Here is a 19,984-nt window from a genome sequence, read left to right on the forward strand (position 1 = left end):
TCTTTCTTTCTTTCTCCTCTTTCTTTCTTCTCTTTCTTTCTCCTCTTTCTTTCTTTCTCCTCTTTCTTTCTCTTCTTTCTTTCTCCTCTTTCTTTCTTCTCTTTCTTTCTTTCTCCTCTTTCTTTCTTCTCTTCTTTCTTTCTTTCTCCTCTTTCTTTCTTTCTCCTCTTTCTTTCTCCTCTTTCTTTCTTTCTTTCTTTCTCCTCTTTCTTTCTCTTTCTTTCTTTCTCCTCTTTCTTTCTTTCTCTTTCTTTCTTTCTCCTCTTTCTTTCTTTCTCCTCTTTCTTTCTCCTCTTTCTTTCTCTTTCTTTCTTTCTCCTCTTTCTTTCTTTCTCCTCTTTCTTTCTCCTCTTTCTTTCTTTCTCTTTCTTTCTTTCTCTTCTCTCTTTCTCTTCTTTCTTTTCCTCTTTCTCCTCTTTCTTTCTTTTCTCTTTCTTTCTTTCTTTCTCCTCTCCTCTTTCTTTCTCTTCTCTTTCTTTCTTTCTCCTCTTTCTTTCTCCTCTTTCTTTCTTTCTCTTTCTTTCTTTCTCCTCTTTCTTTTCTCCTCTTCTTTCTTTCTCCTCTTTCTTTCTCTTTCTTTTTCTCTTCTTCTCTTTCTTTCTCCTCTTTCTTTTCTCTTTCTTCTTTCTTTCTTCTTTTTTTTCTCTTCTTCTCTTCTTTCTTTCTCTTTCTTTCTTCTCTTTCTTTCTCTTCTTTCTTTCTCCTCTTTCTTTCTCTCTTCTTTCTTTCTCCTCTTTCTCCTCTTTCTTTCTCCTCTTTCTTTCTTTCTCTTCTTTCTTTCTTTCTCTTCTTTCTTTCTCTTCTTGCCTGAGATGAGGCTGAGTATTTGATAAAAGAGTAAACAATCCAGTTTTTCTTCGGGTTTTTTCCAAGGCCTCATAAACCTGTAACACATGAGACAGACATTTTTGTTAGGACATCACAAATGTATACAGCAGCTCATAGTGATTATGAAATGAATGATGTAACTACAATTTCATCCTATTGGTATGGAACAACTTGACATGGCCATGCTTCATGCTTGCTGTCTGTTGAGCTATCTCGGTATCACCCGCATCCTGGGTACATGGAACATATTGCTGTCTGTTGAGCTATCTCGGTATCACCCGCATCCTGGGTACATGGAACATATTGCTGTCTGTTGAGCTATCTCGGTATCACCCGCATCCTGGGTACATGGAACATATTGCTGTCTGTTGAGCTATCTCGATATCACCCGAGTCAGGGATACATGGAACATATTGCTGTCTGTTGAGCTATCTCGATATCACCCGAGTCAGGGATACATGGAACATATTGCTGTCTGTTGAGCTATCTCGATATCACCCGAGTCAGGGATACATGGAACATATTGCTGTCTGTTGAGCTATCTCAGTATCACCCGCGTCCGGGGTACATTAGTGTTTTCCCTAGCTTGTTTTAGCATGGTGCAACACCATACCATGCCTCAGTAGTCTAGCACCATCTTGCCTTAATCAGCGCCATGCTGCCCTGAGATTAAACAAGCCTTTTTCACTAATTAATTCTAAAAATATTGCCTTTATAAAACACCCAAAAATTTATTATTAATTAATAAAATATGCCTTTTATATCTTTTGCCATTCATTTATTAAAGCAAACACAGATTACATGCCCCGAAAATGGTGAAAATGCCCCAAAAGTGTTTGGTCTACCATGCCTTGCCTAATTTCTAGGGAAATCACTATACATGGAACATATAATGCATACTGGGGTTATACACTCGAGAGACACGCACATAACTGCACCCGTGAAGAAGGTGCACCCACTCTGCTTGAATCTGGTGCTGGAATGAATTCCCTGTTGCCTCCAATGGGACATGAATCCAATACCTTTGAGCCTGAATTTCAATGGCTTAACAACTACAGTTCTGAGGCCAATAGTATAACATGGTTTTTAGCGGCTGACCTTAGTTTACTTACAAATTACTTATAATTATATGCCCATCTATGATGGGTCCTATTATGGTATGGTGTTGTCCATCTGTCCATCTGTTGACTTTTTCTTGTCCGGACCATATCTTACATATAGATGCATACAGGACCATCAAACCTCACATGTAGGAACAATTTGGGATGGCGGTGTGTCGCGTACTATTACTATTTCACTGTGACCTACTTTTCACGGTCTACTGCACATAACAGTAAATCCTTGTTCGGACCACATTTTGCATACAGATGCATACAGGACCATCAAACGACATGTAGGAACAACTTGGGATGGTGGTTGGTCCAAAACAAACTGTTCATTCATCCCATTGCAAAAATGTCACGTAATCATACCCGTAGCATATTCATTAGCATCTATGGTTTTCCATCAAACTCCTGATGGGCGTATCATGTACCTCACCGGTACTCTTGTTTACATGTTTCAAGTTGTTCTGGCGTTTGTAGTAGCTCAAAGTTAACTTCGATGCAAAACAAGCAAGGTACATAATTTGGAAATTAGGTTCATCAGCTATATTATATCATGTTAGTGAAATTCTTTGTAATATTTTACAGGAAAGAAGATCAGAAACCTGTGTCACCAACATCCACGCACAGCCCGGGGGTGAGGCAGGATGGCCCGGGGGTGAAAAAGAAAGAACCTCCCCCAGTGCCGGTGAAAACATACACACTGAAAGAACGCAGTGCAGAAATTGCCGACAGGAAGATGAGAAATTATGAAAATTCTAATCGGTAAGTGTTAATAGTTTTGGGTGCAATTTAATTAGCCCTATATTCTGAGAAATGTTTTTTAATAGAAATAAGTGTTTGAATTATATTGTGTGATAGGATACATTTTTAATGTTGCAAATAATCTGACCATAATTAAATACATGTACATTGATATGTGGGGGAGAGAGAAAGAGAGGGGGAGGTGGGAGAGAAGGATAGAGGAAGGGGGAGAGAGACCGAACCTATGTAGCAACATCAAGTTTCTTCTTGCCATACACCAAAGTGTCCAATAGCCGTTGGTTTAACTGATGAAATGAGTGGAGTTTTCATTAAACATTGCTTTCTTTTCTTTCTCTCCCTCGCCACTCAAAACAATTTTCATATCTCTCTCTCTGTCTGTCTCTGTCTGTCTGTCTGTCTCTCTCTGTCTCTGTCTCTCTCTCTCTCTCTCTCTCTCTCTCTCTCTCTCTCTCTCTCTCTCTCTCTCTCTCTCTCTCTCTCTCTCTCTCTTTCTCTCACACACACACAAACACACTCTTGTCCATATGTTAAAACAAGTCTAATATATACCAGGTAATCACAGTTTTAAACTCTCTAGACATAATCATTACACAAATATTCCTTTCATTTAACATATTTTCCTTTTTCATTTCTAGAGGATACAACTACAGCACTGTCCACACATCGTCTCCCAATCGTCACGGCGACCGATCACGTGACAGTGTGGACCAGTCTCGTTACCCCAGCAACCCGGCTGACGGCCTTCCGGAACCTCCGTATGAGTATGTTGCGATCCACCACTCTAACGGCCCAGTGAAGGACCTCCGACACAAATCTGACAATCACTTGGACAGGATCCGACACGACCCCGACCCCTACGACGCACGTTTCAGGGGAGACTACTCCAGCGGCAAGGCTTTCGCAAACCAGATGTACATGGACCACAAGGAGTTGGATCGTGTTCGGTCAGCGAGGGACGTTTATCGGTCAGCCAACGGGGGGGATTCTGATACCTTCCCCCCTCCTCCGCCACTGGAGCATAGTTACGCTAGGCCAAGGTGAGGCGGGTTTAGTACTAGCAGTCAAATCAAAATGGTGAACAGTTAGGTCCCTTTCTTTTGGTGCTGATGGCTTGTGAACAAATAAAAATTCTACATTTTTTGCTATGGAATTCCACGTTAGCAATAACTGATATTTTGATCCTTGTTCTTGGATGAAAAGCTTACAATAACTTTTACATTTCAAGACCATGCAAAGATTTTTGTATATATATATATATATATTTTTGGGGGGAAGGGGGTCAAATGTGTTTTTAAAACCAAAATAATGACCTGTCAATTGTGACTCTGCCGTTAATTAAGGATTTTAAAGAAAAATGAGATCTGAAATAACTGTATCAATATGTTTTTCAGTTTTTTTTGTCAAATTGTTGTCTGCAAACTTTAATATTGTTATAACTGAAATCTGTTTGTTACCTTAAGCTTATTTGTTGTTGAGAGATTGTAAATGATGAATTAATTCAATGCGGGGAGGGGGTGGTGGAAAAAAAAGTATATTGCTAAGGACATGTATCTGCACTTTAATACAATTAATATTTGTACACATTAATAGTTCTAACAAATGGTTTAAGATGGCAGAAAAATTTTGACATTGTATTTTGTAACGAAGGGCAGCAAAATTATGACATTGTACTTTTGTAACGAAGGGCAGCAAAATTATGACATTGTAGTTTTGTAACGAAGGGCAGCAAAATTATAACATTGTATTTTTTAACAAAGAGTTGTTTATGGTCTGCATATAGTTATGCCATCTGTTGCTATGGTTACTGCTTTTTCACCTGTTTTATTATAAAGACTTTAATGAACCGTTTACAGCCATCAGCCCAAGCAGTTAGAAAGACGTGCAATATTTGTAAATAGCTATCATCCAAAACGTATCGTACATCAAGTTGGTATGAATTGGGCATGCAATCGTTTCGCAGTAGTGCTAAGTAGTATGGAATGCCTGTGTTAGCTGGGGAAAGTGCACTTGTAATAGTGGGTGGGGTTGCCACATTGCATTGCAACAGTTCAACAAAATTATTATTGTAGTGCAAATTGAAGTCATTTGTGCAAATTGACAAAAATAAGCATACTGTTTAGTCATGCAAATGACAACGGTCGTGCGAAATGACAGCGGTCAGACAAAATGATGATGGTTATGCAGAATGACAAGTCGTGCAAAATGACAACAGTCGTGCAAAAATGATGACGGTCGTGCAAAATGACAACGGTCATAAAAAATGACAAGTCATACAAAATAAAGTAAGTAGTTCAAATGCATTTGTTGTGCAAAAATAACTCATTGATGCAAAAGGACACAAGTTTCGCAAAATGGTAGTGCAAAATAGTGAGCCATGTTTAAGTGGCATCAGCAAAATAATGACAATGCTGCGAAATGAAGTCTGAAGCAAAAATGTCATTTCTTTTAATGAAATGAGAAAAGCAAAAAGACATGAATTGCGCAAAGTGAAGTCTTAATAAAAACGACAAAATATGTCCGCAATTATGGCAGCAGTGCAAAATGATATCACTTGTGCAAAATGATATCACTTGTGCAAAATGAAAATGATATCACTTGTGCAAAATGATATCACTTGTGCAAAATGAAAATGATATCACTTGTGCAAAATGAAAATGATATCACTTGTGCAAAATGAAAATGATATCACTTGTGCAAAATGACTTGTTTTTCAAAATAGTGCAAAAATAGCATTAATCATGCAAAAAGACATTAATCATGAAAGCCTACTTCAGTTTTGTGAAGTAACTAATGTTTGTGAAAAATTATGTCAATTGATGACATTTGTACAAAACAAACTGATGTCAGCTATGCACAATGTTTGTTTGTTAATGGATTTTGTCAAATCCTGCATAATTATCTCATTGTTATTAACCTTCTCCGATCCTTTCATTCTCTCTCTGTCACTCGCTATTCTTCCTATAATCAAAATAGTTTAGTTAAAAATCAACATTTAACATAAGATGTAATATATGAAATATTTGTTCTAAGTTCTAGGTTGTTCAAAACTAACAGAGCTTGACAAAGCCAACATCATTTCTTGTTTGGTTTACTTTTATTGAATGAATATCTTCAACAAGTTTAAAACAATGTTCTTGAATGTAACTTTACCAAAATGCTTTTCTATTTTAGAAAGTTGTTTAAGGATTGTATTTTAGCAGACTGTTAGGGGTTGAATTGTAAAATTGATTATATAGAACACTTGGGGGTTTAATTTCATGGGGGCATGCTGTTAAAAAATGGTACATAATGGTTGGGGCATGTTTAATTGTTGTTATTGTTAATGTTATATACTTTACATGTTTTCAAAATACAAATGTTTGTGGGAACTTTTTATTTTTGTTGATATTTATAGTGCTCATAAAGTTTCCTGTTGTGTATATTTATATATATATATATATATATATATGTAGATTTTTCACCTGCATTATGTATATAGTGCAAATGAATATGAGAGGTTTGGGGATCAAAACCCTTTTAAAATTATTTTCCCACTTGAACTGTTACATTAGTGACCAAGGTATAGCATTGTGTGGGTTTTTTTACCTGCTCACTATATACTGTTCAAATGCCATTCCTACGGTATGAAAGGTTTTGGGATCAAATCATTGTTAGTAGACTTTCAAACTTTTCCCATTCCAAACAGTTTGGAGCATTAATGTTTATGGTTCATGTTGTTTTAATTATGAATAGTTATCTATATGTACACTATAATGTGCAAATGGCATTGGATAGTAACACCTGAGGTATGGGAGGTTTGGGGATCGAAACTGTTTGGTGGTTTTCCCCATTCCAACCAGTTCTCTAGTACAGGTACATTAATGACCATGCTATAAGTTGTCTGTGATTGCTGATAATCAAAAATAGTATCCTCTGTGGTGGTTTCTTGTCTCATACTGCTGACCACGTGGTAGTAACTCTAGCCTGAACATCTGGACATCTCTGTTAAAGAGCCATCTGTATGTTTAATAATAATAAAAGAATATTAATAATACCGAATATTTATCAAACCATCTAGGAATCATCTATTCTGTAGTGAAGGGTTTAGTTGAGGTGTAATATGTTTGAATATCACACCAATGGGTGATGTACCGGTCTGAGGGCATCTACAGTTTCTATAGTAAATGCAGTGGTTTACTGTGTGGGGAATATACATGTAAAAGATCCCTTGACAAGAGTAGCCTATGTGGTGGCAGCAGGTTTCTTCTCTCGTTTGATTAAATGCCACAGCTGCCATATCAGCTTTTCATGTGCTGCCATGTCTGGGAAGAATACACAAACATTGCTTGCTGGTTGTCGTGGCAGCAGAATTCATCAGTTGTTTGACCAGATGTCGTAATTACTATGATAAACTCCATTTACAATGGGCTGGGTTGTCAGTAAGCAAGTATTCCTTTCTTTTCATTTGTAAATACATATATATATTGTAACCTGCTGTAAAGGACACCTAGTAAGTACAGTCACTTGTTTTGTAAAGATCACCTTTATTAAGCACTTTTCTAATGAGAACGTTTTAGAAAGTATCCCAAATTTGTGTACATCTGTGAACCTGCAAATACAAATCACTTGCTCATAAAGGATTATATTTGTAAGGTTTTTAGGTGTCCTTTGTTGACAGGCTGTCAATTGTAATAACTTGTTTATTGTATTAGGTTATTCTATATGATTCATTCATTTTGATAGGCTGTCCATTGTGAAACGTTCTCCTGTGTAATAGTTTGTCTACTATAGGCAGGTTATCGGTTAATGACAGGTTGATTGTTGTAGAAGATTTTCACTGTACATACACATTTTATTCCATCGAAAACAAGGTTGTAAGTGACATTTTATTTATCACATTATATACTCAATACCAAGGGCTTCCAAAGCCCGCTTTTCATTAACACAGTTTTATACACGTTTCTGTTCACAAGTTTATTGATACAGTCCCGGGGCCTAATTCACTAATCTCTCACAACTTTGTGATCTCGCAGTGCAATGCTAAAAGACTTGCAAAGAGGATGCTTTGTTGTCTGGCAGAGCCTAAGAGACTTTTGTGAATTAGGCCCCAGATACACAGTACCTTTTCCATACATACGATTCTGCGTGCGGCATTCATTGACCTATATTAAGATCTTTCAGCACAGTGGTGTCATAATGGAAAGTATTTTCTAGCAGCATATAAAAGTACACTCTGAAGGTGTCACGTTTCGTGGTGTAATCTGCTTGTGAAAATACAAATACCGAAAAGCACATTTCCGAGCTTGGAAACATGCATAAGTCACGCGTGGAATCGCAGTAAAGGCATACTGTCACAGATTTAAGGACCTTATTTCTCTAAAAATGGATAATAAATACAAATTACATTAATTGTTGGAAACCAAATCTAGCTATCACATCACCGTAACTGAGCCATGATGGAGTGAAATCCATGTCATCCCTCTCAGATATTTTAGTTTTGGACCATTGCCATAATTCGATTATTTTTACACTATGTCATTAATAAATGAAGATGGTTGAATAAAGTACATTTAGGGACAAATCAAATTATTTTTGTTCAGGTAATACTTTGTTAAGGCCATTAAATAGGTCAGTGGTCTGTGACAATATGCTTTTACGGAAAGTGGGCATAATAGTCTACAAACCAACAGTAAAGCTGTCCATGCATAGGGTGTTTGTTTTTTTTAATATTCTACTGGGTGTCACTTATGATCCTGTGTTCGTTTTGGGAAGATTGATTCTGTATAATACTCAATTACATTACACTTGCATTTGGAACAACTACTTTTCACACACTCATAATGGCATATTTGAATTATCATTTGTTTTAAATGTTTTTAATTTTTGAAATTTTTGATATGGGTATTCAGACATATTTATTATTTACAGTAGTAGTTTTACATATCATAGTTAACACCAGGCTTTAAGTGTTGTATCAAATTACAGATATTTTATACCTATTTTTAACAATTGTTTGTACAGAAAGCATTTTCTTATTGTCATTTTTACAGTATTTTTCATAATAATGTCTTAAGAATGATGCATTTTTTTTAGAAATATATATTTGAAGTCTTTGAATTTGCTCAAAGAATGTCACTTGACTGCCATTGTAGTGTGCACGAAGATGTACACCTTTGCATGAATAAATAGATATATACCAAGAAACCAGCATGTTTGTCTTGTGTATTGTCCACCCTTTTCCTGTAGAGCACCACATCAAATGCTTGAAATGGCATCATGCTTGTTCAATTAATGTTACAAAAAATACTACAGCTAATTGTGATAGAAAATAAAAAAAATTATATTAAAAACTGTTTTTAGAAATTGACAGTGATGCAGTGTTCAAACATGACAGTTATTTTCTGAAGTATTCTGGTATAAATTGCAGTTGACACTAGAACCAGTCTATGTTATGATTATGCTACTTTCTGGTATAAATTGCAGTTGACACTAGAACCAGTCTATGTTATGATTATGCTACTTTCTGGTATAAATTGCAGTTGACACTAGAACCAGTCTATGTTATGATTATGCTACTTTCTGGTATAAATTGCAGTTGACACTAGAACCAGTCTATGTTATGATTATGCTACTTTCTGCATGGCTAATTATGCTTTGACTGTTTGGGATTTCCGTATCCAAGTTAGTATTTGGTTGAAATTTTAAAAACATGCAGAATTTTACTATGAAACATGGAATACTGATGACAAATTGTAAGACACTTTTGTCGACAAATCTCAAGGAATATTGTCAGCAGTGCATTGTATAGCAACAAGTGTTTAATGATGAAATAGTCTGTACACTGGTTTTACAGAAAGAAAAATGTCATGAAAGTTATTTGATGTTCAACTGCATGTCGGGCCAGATATTTGGTCACAGATTTGACATTGAAATATAATGCATATTATATGTACTATGAAATAACCAATAGAAAATTGGTCAACAAAGAAATGGGAGGAATTTACAAAGGATACTTTAAAAGGTCACAATCATTCCTCCATTATTCCCCACCCACCCTCTCTCACTGTCTGTCTCTCTCTCTCTCTCTGACTAGCATGCTGGTTTCTTGCTATTTGTTACATAGATGTACAATTTGCAATTTTCAGATGTTACTGTTCATTTCTACCCCGTTATCTTTCTTTAAAACTATTCTGTTTAATTCCCACATAATGACATACAACCATTAATTTTTTTTCTAGATTCTTCACTCCATTTATGATATTGCTTACCAACATTTTATTGCCTTGCTTTTTGTCTGAAAAAGATTCAAGCACACTGTCCACACTTTTCAGCTAGCTGGGCTGTCTGTCCAGGACAGATGTTAATGGTTAGTAGTTAGTGAGAGAAAAGTAGGTGACGTGGTCTTATACCTTCTTATTAAGCTGATAAAAGGATTTGATATCTGGATGTGAAACCAATACTTGGCATGACTCCAAAACTCGCTCTAGATCATTCTGGATGTAGCAGCAGCAGATATGCTGTCACTTGTCCTCTTTCTCTCAACAAAGTGTCAAAATAACCACAATGTCATGTTAAACACCAAATATCCATAGTTTAAAATGTGATGAAATGTCAGAAACAAATATTCCTTCGCCCCCCATCCACTTTAACTGGGAGCAGGTACTGGTATGTGAACCCAGTGTCTACCAGACTCGAGCCTTACACATTCCCAACAATCGATGTGCCAGGAGTCCCGAGTTTACCAGTGGTAGAGTGCTCGCCTGATGCGCAGTCAGTCTAGGATCGATCCCCATCAGTGGGCCCATTGGGCTATTTCTCATTCCAACCAGTGCTCCACAACTGGTTTTTCAAAGGCTGTGGTATGTGCTATCCTGTCTGTGGGATGGTACATATAAAAGATCCTTTGCTACTAATGGAAACATGTCGCGGGTTTTCTCTCTGTAACTGTTTCAAAATAACCCTGTGTTTGACATCCAATAGCCAATGATTAATAAATCGGTGTGTCGTTAAAGAAAGCAAGCTTTAACTGTGTATGTTAATTAATCTGAGAGGCTGGGATTTACACCAGTCGGTTGAGTGCTCGCTTGAGATGCTTGTGCCACAGGATCGAACAACCTCGGATCCAGGCAACTTATTGGGTTTTCTCTTGTTCCAACTAGTGCACCACAACTGGTCAAAGGCCATGGTATGTGCTCTCCTGTCTTTAGGAAAGTGCATATAAAAGATTTCTTGCTGCATTAAGAAAAAAGTAGCAAATTTGTCTGATTACTACGTGTCAGAATTACCAAATGTTTGACATCCAATAGCCGATGATTAATTAATTAATATGTTGTTAGTTTGTTAATTTATCTATCTTTTCTCTCCCCCCCCCCCCCCCATTAAAAAAAACCCCCAAAGATTCAATGGACAAAGAAGATGGGTATTTCTGGTATAGAGGTGTGGCTACCACAGTAAATTAAAAAGAAATTGACATGTAAAATGAAAATCGACATATGCACTGACCAGAGAGAAGCAGTATGTATATTTTTGCTTAACACTAGCTATTTATAATGTTTTCAAAACGGTGACCATTAACTGAAAAGGAACGTCTGTTTAAAGTTGATTAACCCATGTGACTGCCTTTAGTAGGTCACCAGCTGTAGGACCCGGCCTTTATACAATGGCAAAGAACATGACATTAACTTTCCAGATACCGGCCTCTGTGGTACAGTGGTTAATAGGTACTGGGTTCACATCCCAGTACTGGCTCCCATCCAGAGCAAGATTAATGATTCACAGAGTGGCTATCACTTAGACTTCTCTCTCTTTAAACACAAACACCCTGTCCAGATAGCTGTGGTTTGTGCCCAGCACAGCGTGCTTGGACCTTAAATGGATAAACAAACAAACTATGCAGTTAATCGTTGACAAACAATAGAACTGTAGATGGGGGTATACATAGCTACCTTAAAAGTGATGTGTGGAGTTAGAGGTTGAGTTTATGTTAGGCGTGCTTGAACAGTTATCTGATGGAAGCAAGCCAAAAATTACTCACACCCATAATATAAAAACCACTCATATGAAACTGGCACATCAACAACAAAACCGCGAAGACAACAGTAATGTTTGTTCAGTGACACATCAACAACGAAACCCCGAAGACGACAGTAATGTTTGTTCAGTGACACATCAACAACGAAACCCCGAAGACGACAGTAATGTTTGTTCACTGACACATCAGCATATCTGGTTGGGACGTAGCCCAGTGGTAAAGCGTTCGCTTGATGCACAGCCGGTCTGGGATCGATTCCCGTCGGTGGGCCCATTGGGCCATTTCTCGCTCCAGCCAGTATACCACGACTGGTATATCAAAGCCTATGGTATGTGTTATCCTGTCTATGGGATGGTGCATATAAAAGATCGAAAAGAGTAGCCCATGAAGTGGTGACAGCGGGTTTCAACTCGATATCTGTGTGGTCCTTAACCATATGTCCAATGCCAGATAACTGTAAATAAAATGTGTTGAGTGTGTCGTTAAATAAAACATTTCCTTCCTTCCTCAGCATATTATAAACTACTATATGGCTGTTTGGTATCATACATATGGTTATTTTTATATTTGGTTGAAAGATAGGAAGACGAGAAACCTACTGCTACCTAGGGCCTCAATGAGTCTAAAATATTGGACTCAAGGGTCAAACTCGACCCGGACCTGAGGACCCGACACTTACACTAGATGATGATGAGACTAAGGAATAAAGTAAAATATTGGACTCAAGGGTCAAACTCGACCCGGACCTGAGGACTCAACACTTACACTAGATGATGATGAGACTAAGGAATAAAGTAAAATATTGGACTCAAGGGTCAAACTCGACCCGGACCTGAGGACCCGACACTTACACTAGATGATGATGAGACTATGGAATAAAGTAAAATATTGGACTCAAGGGTCAAACTCGACCCGGACCTGAGGACCCGACACTTACACTAGATGATGATGAGACTAAGGAATAAAACAAATTAGCATTATGCATCTTAATTCTAATGCACAACATGGATGTCAAATCTGCCATGGTATTGCATTCTGCACATTCAACTTTTTTTGTTTTCCCTCCATGTTTCATAGCCCTATATTTTAACCGGAGGCAAAATGACGTTAACATTTTTAATAATTAAATGAAAGTGCTCTACCTTGTATGGGTATTTGAGTCCTGTGAATGGACTCGAGTCTTGTTAGACTCGGCTCAGGCCCGAGTACTCAAGTACTCATGGAGACCCTACTGCTGCCACATGGCTACTCCAACTGATAATATGTGGTCCTTAACCATATGTCTGACGCCATATATCCATAAATAAAATGTTGAGTGTGTCGTTAAATAAAACATTTCCTTCCTTCCTAACTGATAACGCTTTGATCTATGAGTTGTAGGGCACTGGTCAGGATAGGTTAAAAAGATTAGGGTGACCTATCATAGCTAAGGTGAACACTGACACTAAGCTACACCCCACCCTACAATATAACATGGGAGTTTGAGAATGTTCGTTTTGGGAAGTAGGGGATGAAAAGAAGAATAGAATTTTAGCAACAGTAACTTGGGTATCTGTAAGGAATTTTTAAAACTGTTTCATGTTTGTAAAGTTCTTGGTTAATTTTTTGTTTTTGTTTGACATAAACAATTGCAAAAAACAGAAGAGCAACACACACCCTTTTAATCACCCCTAGTCATATGTCTTTCAAGAAGTAAACAATTGAATTTGGGTACAATATCTTGCTAAAATTAAAACAATATTTCTTCAACAAGCATTCTTGAACATTTATTTAAGTTCTGACATTTGATCTGATAGTTTTTTGTGGGCATATATAGTATTACACACAAACTATTGGTAATGTAACCATTAATATTACATACTTAACCAGAGGCAAGAGGTAAACCATTGATAATCTAACCAATGGCAAGAGGTAAACCATTGCTAATGTAACCAATGGCAAGAGGTAAACCATTGCTAATGTAACCAATGGCAAGAGGTAAACCATTGATAATCTAACCAATGGCAAGAGGTAAACCATTGCTAATGTAACCAATGGCAAGAGGTAAACCATTGCTAATGTAACCAATGGCAAGAGGTAAACCATTGCTAATGTAACCAATGGCAAGAGGTAAACCATTGCTAATGTAACCAATGGCAAGAGGTAAACCATTGCTAATGTAACCAATGGCAAGAGGTAAACCATTGCTAATGTAACCAATGGCAAGAAAGTAAAGCATTGATACTGAATGTAACCAATGGCAAGAGGTAAACCATTGATACTGAATGTAACCAGTGAAAGGAAGTGAACCATGTATGAAATAATCAATGGCAGGCGTTAAGACATGAGGTCATGAATTTCAGAACCAATGATGAGATTCTTGACAAAAGGCTTCGTCTGCGTGCTAAATCTGAGCCAGGATTGGCCGACACGGACAGGAACCCGACATCACAAAAGGAGAAACACATCAGCTGGAATCTGGAACCACAAGAAAACTTCGAAGCCTACAAGAAGTTAATCACACCTGGATTTTATTCTGCAAAAAAACCCTCTCAAGAAAATCTGTGGTATGAAAAAAATGGTGTTATGTGTATTTAAATAAAGTGTTAAGCTTCTTATACTATCTGAAAAAATCTTTGAATCTTTTTATAGTCCGTCCCATCATTCTATAAAAATGTTTTTTGTAAATAACTTCAGTTTTGGTTTGACGTAAGAAGAAAGTTAAAAGTGTTTTGGAAATAACAAAAATATACTATTTTTATGTGCAATTTACAAATCAATTGGTTCAGAAATAAATAACTAGTAGTAAATTCCATAGTATGAAAAAAGGCATTCACTGTGGGACAGACCATAACTTATGTCAAGAATGTTCTGAAAAACTAAATAAATATAAACTTTTATAAAAATGTGCTGAAAATGCATTATTGTATTTATTTACTTTTTTAGAAGATTCTTGACATAAGTTCTAGTCCATTCCACAGTGAACACCTTTTTTCATACTATGGAATTTGTAATAATGCAAGTGGCTTATTGTTTTTTAATGCTTATTTGTAATAAATAACTACAAATTAATTGATAAAAAAACTCCTTCCCTGCTTCCCTAATGAAAATAAACTGAGACGACGGCTTTAAATTAACATTTATTCATTTATGTACTATTAAGTTCATGAATATGCATGTACATGTATTAGAGTGATAAATCTTGTCTCACAGCTGTTGGACATAAATTCCTCGTTTCTGTTGCTGAGTGCACTGTGACACCAGACAGAATGAGAAGTGTTTAACTTATACTCAACAAAATTAATTAACACCTGTAGATGTTTTAGTAATAATTCTTTGCTAGTGTCATATTATTTGAGAAAATTTTGCTCAAAGATGACTTCTGAACATTGTTTCAGTTCGATTTGACCCGTGATACATGGAAAAATCTATGACACCAGATTTTTCATGTATTTATAAAAACTACGCAAATGCACATTTGTCAAGTATTTGTTACACACTGGTTCGTAATAAAACTTGGCATTTTGTTTTGCTCTAAATTGTTGTTTGAATAACGTCAACACTTTACAAGAGAAGAAGCTGTATTTATTTTTTACTTTATCAGTGGCGGATCTAAGGGGGGGCCCCAGGGACCTGCCACCCCCTCCTATATTTTGCGACAGTTGTATTTTATTATTTTGATTTGTTACATTGGAGAATCTGAGGAATCCCTTTTGGAATGTTGCCATTGGCTCCCGCCCCCTAAATGGATTTTCTGGATCTTCCATTGCCTATTTAAAGAAAATTGCTAAAAATATCTACCGAGTGTTAACTAATTTTGTTGAGTATATCTGACATATTGTACTGTTATATATATTCACTTAACATGGTGTTGGTACATGTATATTAATCACGCTTCTAAACAGACTGTTGTCAGTTGGCTGACACTGTGCGATGTTTATCACTGACTGAGCCATGTAACAATTAAACTTATAAACACTGTCATGTAGTAATACATTCAGAGGTAAAGTGCTCACTTGATGCGCAGTCAGTCTAGGATCGATCCCTGTCAGTGGGCCCATTGGGCTATTTCTCGTTCCAACCAGTGTATCATGACTGGTATATCAAAGGCTGTGGTATTACTATCCTGTCTGTGGGATGGTGAATATAAAAGATCCCTTGCTATTAATGAATGTTTTAAGCAGGTTTTCTCTCTAAGACTATGTGTCAAAATTAGTAAGTGTTTGACATCCAGTAGCCGATGATTAATCAGTCAGCATGCTCTAGTGGTGTCAGTCAGAGGGGACTATTGGTTTCATCTCTGTTCTGTCTATATGTCCATCCATCCATCTGTTCATCTCTCCGACATAGTTTTCTGGACTTTTTTCTCTGCAAATCCTCATTATATTGAGCTAAAATTTCATATACCGTATTTGACCGGAAATAAGCTCAGGGGGCCAAGACAACTCATTGTAAGCTTAGCATGGGGTGGACTTATTCCCAGACAGGGGCCAGTTTTCTTGAGGAAAAAAAAAATAATAATAATAATTAAATGAACTAGGAAAAAAAAAAAAAAACTTCAGTAGCACATCTATTAATTAGTGTTCCATTTGTTATTAATAAATAATAATTGTTTATTAATTAAATTGTTTATATATTGAGCTAAAATTTTATATACCAGTATAGCTTTATCATGTACTGATACAGCTCACGTTTGAGTTTCATGGCGATTGGCTTGTTCATTTATTCTTTAGTTATTTTTTGTTTGTTTGTTTATTCATTCAATCATTGTCATTAATTAATTTCTTCATTTATTCATTCATCGATTCCAAATATTTGTATCACTTTGGCTAAAAATTTTATAATTAATGGTATATGTAGCTGAATTGTTTTGGGTCATAAAGTGTATGTCTTGCTTGCTTGAAGTACTAAATACCAGTTACACTACTAATAGCACACGTCATGTACTCGGTGTAGATATAATCCAGGGCCCTGTTTTACGAAATGATCTTAGTGCTAAAATCACCAGAAAATAATTCCATAAGCACATTTAAAAGGTGATTTTAGTGTTAAAATCACCTTAAGTGCAGAAAGTAATTACAGTAGGCACAGCTAAAAGGTGATTTTAGTGCTAAAATCACTTTGTAAAACTGGGCTTAGGAAATTAGTATCTTGTATTTATTTGTATATACATGTATACATTAAATGCTCTTGTATTGGCTGTTTAATGTTGTGTATTATTTAATACTATTACATGTGTCTAGCTATATTATTTAATACTATTACATGTGTCTAGATATATTATTAAGCTATATATGCATGTATGCATGTCATTGCTTTTGATATTGCTTGTACGTGTAGTCTCATTAAAGACTTTGTTTTTACATTTTAATTATGCAAAAGAGCAAAATATTTTTGATTATGTTAATATTTTAGTTGTGCTAATGTTTGCATTACTTAATATTTTGATAATATATGCATTAATTATGATAATGGTTCAGTTGTACTAATATTTGTATTATGTTAACATATGTATTAATTGTGATAATATAATATATTAATCATGTTAATATTTGCATTAATTATGTTAATGTTTTATTTATATGAATCAAACTAGGCCTCATGATTAGTTGTTAAATTATTCTATAAAAGATGCCTTGCTGCTAATCCGGAAAAGTAGCTTATGTGTTGGCAGCAGTTTTCCACTCCGTAGACTAAGATTCATGTTCACATTTAATATTGTAGCCATAGTCTACACACAACACTGAAATAATGGTAGTTATGTATTAGTAGTGAATGCATTTTAAAATAAGTGAAAAAAAATTCAACATTGGTGTGTGTGTGTGTAGAGGGGAGGTGTGTCGGCCAACTTCATACCTCCTAGATCTGTCATTCATTTCCTTTTCAACCATAATATATGCAAGATTCAAGTTTACATTTAATAGCCATGGTCCAGCCAGTTTTGCAGGGGAGTAAGGGGTCTTCATGCAACAACGTAACTAGAGGTTATACATGTATTAGTAGTGAATCCATGTCATTCCTTTCCTTCTCAACCATAATATACCCTCGACATGATCATATACTCAGAATAACTAATTGAGGGACAGTAGATATTTTTATCATTTTTCTTTAAATATTGTAAAAAAAAGAAGATGAAAAAAAAACCACCAAACAAACTGATATTCATCTATTTTAACATGTTAACATTGTGGCATGTGTTTCAAAATCAATGATTTAAACAGCAAACAAAATGACAATTATTACAATGAACCAGTGTATGTTTCGCGGGTCAGTTGTTCACCCGCCCAGTAAAATAGCTTGGAAGTGCCCTTCTTGTCAAGTTGGAAAAAGATGCTATATATTAGTGTGTCTTGATTGTTATTTTAATGCCTTCCTTAATCACCACCCCTAGTTTAAAATGTGCTCAGGTGTCATTGATCAAACATTTCTTTTTTTGTAATCCAGGGAAGGAAAAACCTCAAGTCAGCATAATATTAACAATCATCCCACCCAAAATGGGCCTCAACACGAAGCACGACACAGTGCATTTGAAGCCTACAAGAAGCACGGAACGATGTCCACGTTTGGTAAAGGATCGGTCGTTAACGGTCCGTCATCCATGCCAGATCTTACCAAGTAAGTGTATTGAGTTTTAAAACGAACATAATTACTGATAAATTTGCTGTTTGGCTTACAAACTAATATGCTAGCTTGCTATTCTCACATACAATTTTTTTTTTTTTAATTAAAAAATAATAATATTAATAATAATCATAAATAAATATATAACACAAAAACTTGTATATGCATCAGTAACATTCTAAAAATAAATTTTGTTTAAGATTTTAAAAAGAGAATTAATTATTTTTTATAATTTAAAGATTTTACTTTTTGTTGTCTGTTTGATACATGTATGTTTTGCATGTTTCTAGCTCAGATGTATATAATTCTGTTTATGTTCTGTATCTAGACATAACAAATAATCCTAATAACTAATTTTTTTAATTTTTTTGTTTATTTGTTGTTGTTTTTATTCAACTTTATTGAAAACATATATGGTTAAATTAATAATTTCCATGATTTAAGTTTGTTGCAAGTACAAATGTACAACTTATATGTTTGTAATAATACTAAATTAAAACATTTTGTCATGCTTTGGAGGAAGCTTGTGATGGGCATTCACACCCTCATGGTGAAGACTACTTTACTAGCTTGGCTTAAACTGTATTTACACGACCTACATCCTTGAAGGATCAGGCATTGCTTTAATAGCACTGTGTTAGGTCTTCACTTGTTTCATTTAAACAAAAAAATTGTATTTCGTATTGGCACTGCATACATATATTTAACTCCATTTTTCACAAACAAGTCCAAGTGTTAAGGGTTTATATTCATGTATTGCTGTAACACCAAACCGGATGGTGTTAGGCAACATATACATGTATTCTGTTCAGTAAATGTATATATTTTTTTTTTTCAAAGTCTACTTGTTTAGTTATGTGTTCATTGTTGTTACTTTATGGCTGTTGTGATGTTTGCCAATCAAGTGTTATTTAATCGTAAATATTGTTTAGAATAAATAATCCATGTTGATTGTGGACTCCTTTGTCAACTATAACGAGGCTACAGTTGAGTTGTTCAACTCATGAACTTGCCAATTCCCAAACTGATTAGTGTTTCCTAACAATAAACAAGTTGGATAACGTTTTTAAACAAAATGTTTGTTTTGTTTAATGAAACCACTAGAGCACATTGATTTATTAATCATCGGCTATTGGATGTCAAACATTTGGTCATTTTGACATATAGTCTGAAAGAGGAAACTTGCTACATTTTTTTTATTAGAAGCAAGGGATCTATTAGATACACCACCCCACAGACAGGATAGCACATACCACAGTCTTTGATATAGCAGTTGTGGTGCACTGGCTGGAACAAGAGATAGCCCAATGGGCTCACTAACAGGGATTGATCCGAAACTGACCGTGCACCAAGCAAGCACTTTACTACTGGGCTACGTATATTTATGAGATCTAACTCGGTTGGTAGAGTGCTTTCTTCATAGGACCAGCCTTGGTGGTGTCGTGGTTAGGCATTCGGTCTACAGGCTGGTAGGTACTGGGTTCGGATCCCAGTCGAGGTATGGGATTTTTAATCCAGATACTGACTCCAAACCCCGAGTGAGTGCTCCACAAGGCTCAATGGGTAGGTGTAAACCACTTGCACCGACCAGTGATCCATAACTGGTTCCACAAAGGCCATGGTTTGTGCTATCCTGCCTGTGGGAAGTGCAAATAAAAGATCCCTTGCTGCTAATCGG

General features: G+C 35.9%; 1 protein-coding gene across 8 annotated transcripts in view; it reads left to right on the forward strand.

Moving 5' to 3' along the window:
- Positions 1-19,984, forward strand: part of LOC121373371 (tight junction protein ZO-1-like) — a 136,652-nt gene that overhangs the window by 105,876 nt on the left and 10,792 nt on the right. For 6 of the 8 annotated variants that reach the window (XM_041499983.1, XM_041499987.1, XM_041499984.1 and 3 more), the window contains 4 exons: positions 2,520-2,696; positions 3,332-3,733; positions 14,049-14,252; positions 18,130-18,300. In XM_041499983.1, coding sequence (XP_041355917.1) covers positions 2,520-2,696; positions 3,332-3,733; positions 14,049-14,252; positions 18,130-18,300 — 954 coding nt within the window. Of the gene's footprint in view, positions 1-2,519; positions 2,697-3,331; positions 7,661-7,779; positions 8,140-14,048; positions 14,253-18,129; positions 18,301-19,984 lie in introns of those variants that run through there. The other 2 variants (XR_005958072.1, XM_041499986.1) reach the window with 2 other exon arrangements.

This window comes from Gigantopelta aegis, chromosome 5, assembly GCF_016097555.1.
Source record: "Gigantopelta aegis isolate Gae_Host chromosome 5, Gae_host_genome, whole genome shotgun sequence".
NCBI lineage: Eukaryota > Metazoa > Mollusca > Gastropoda > Neomphalida > Peltospiridae > Gigantopelta > Gigantopelta aegis.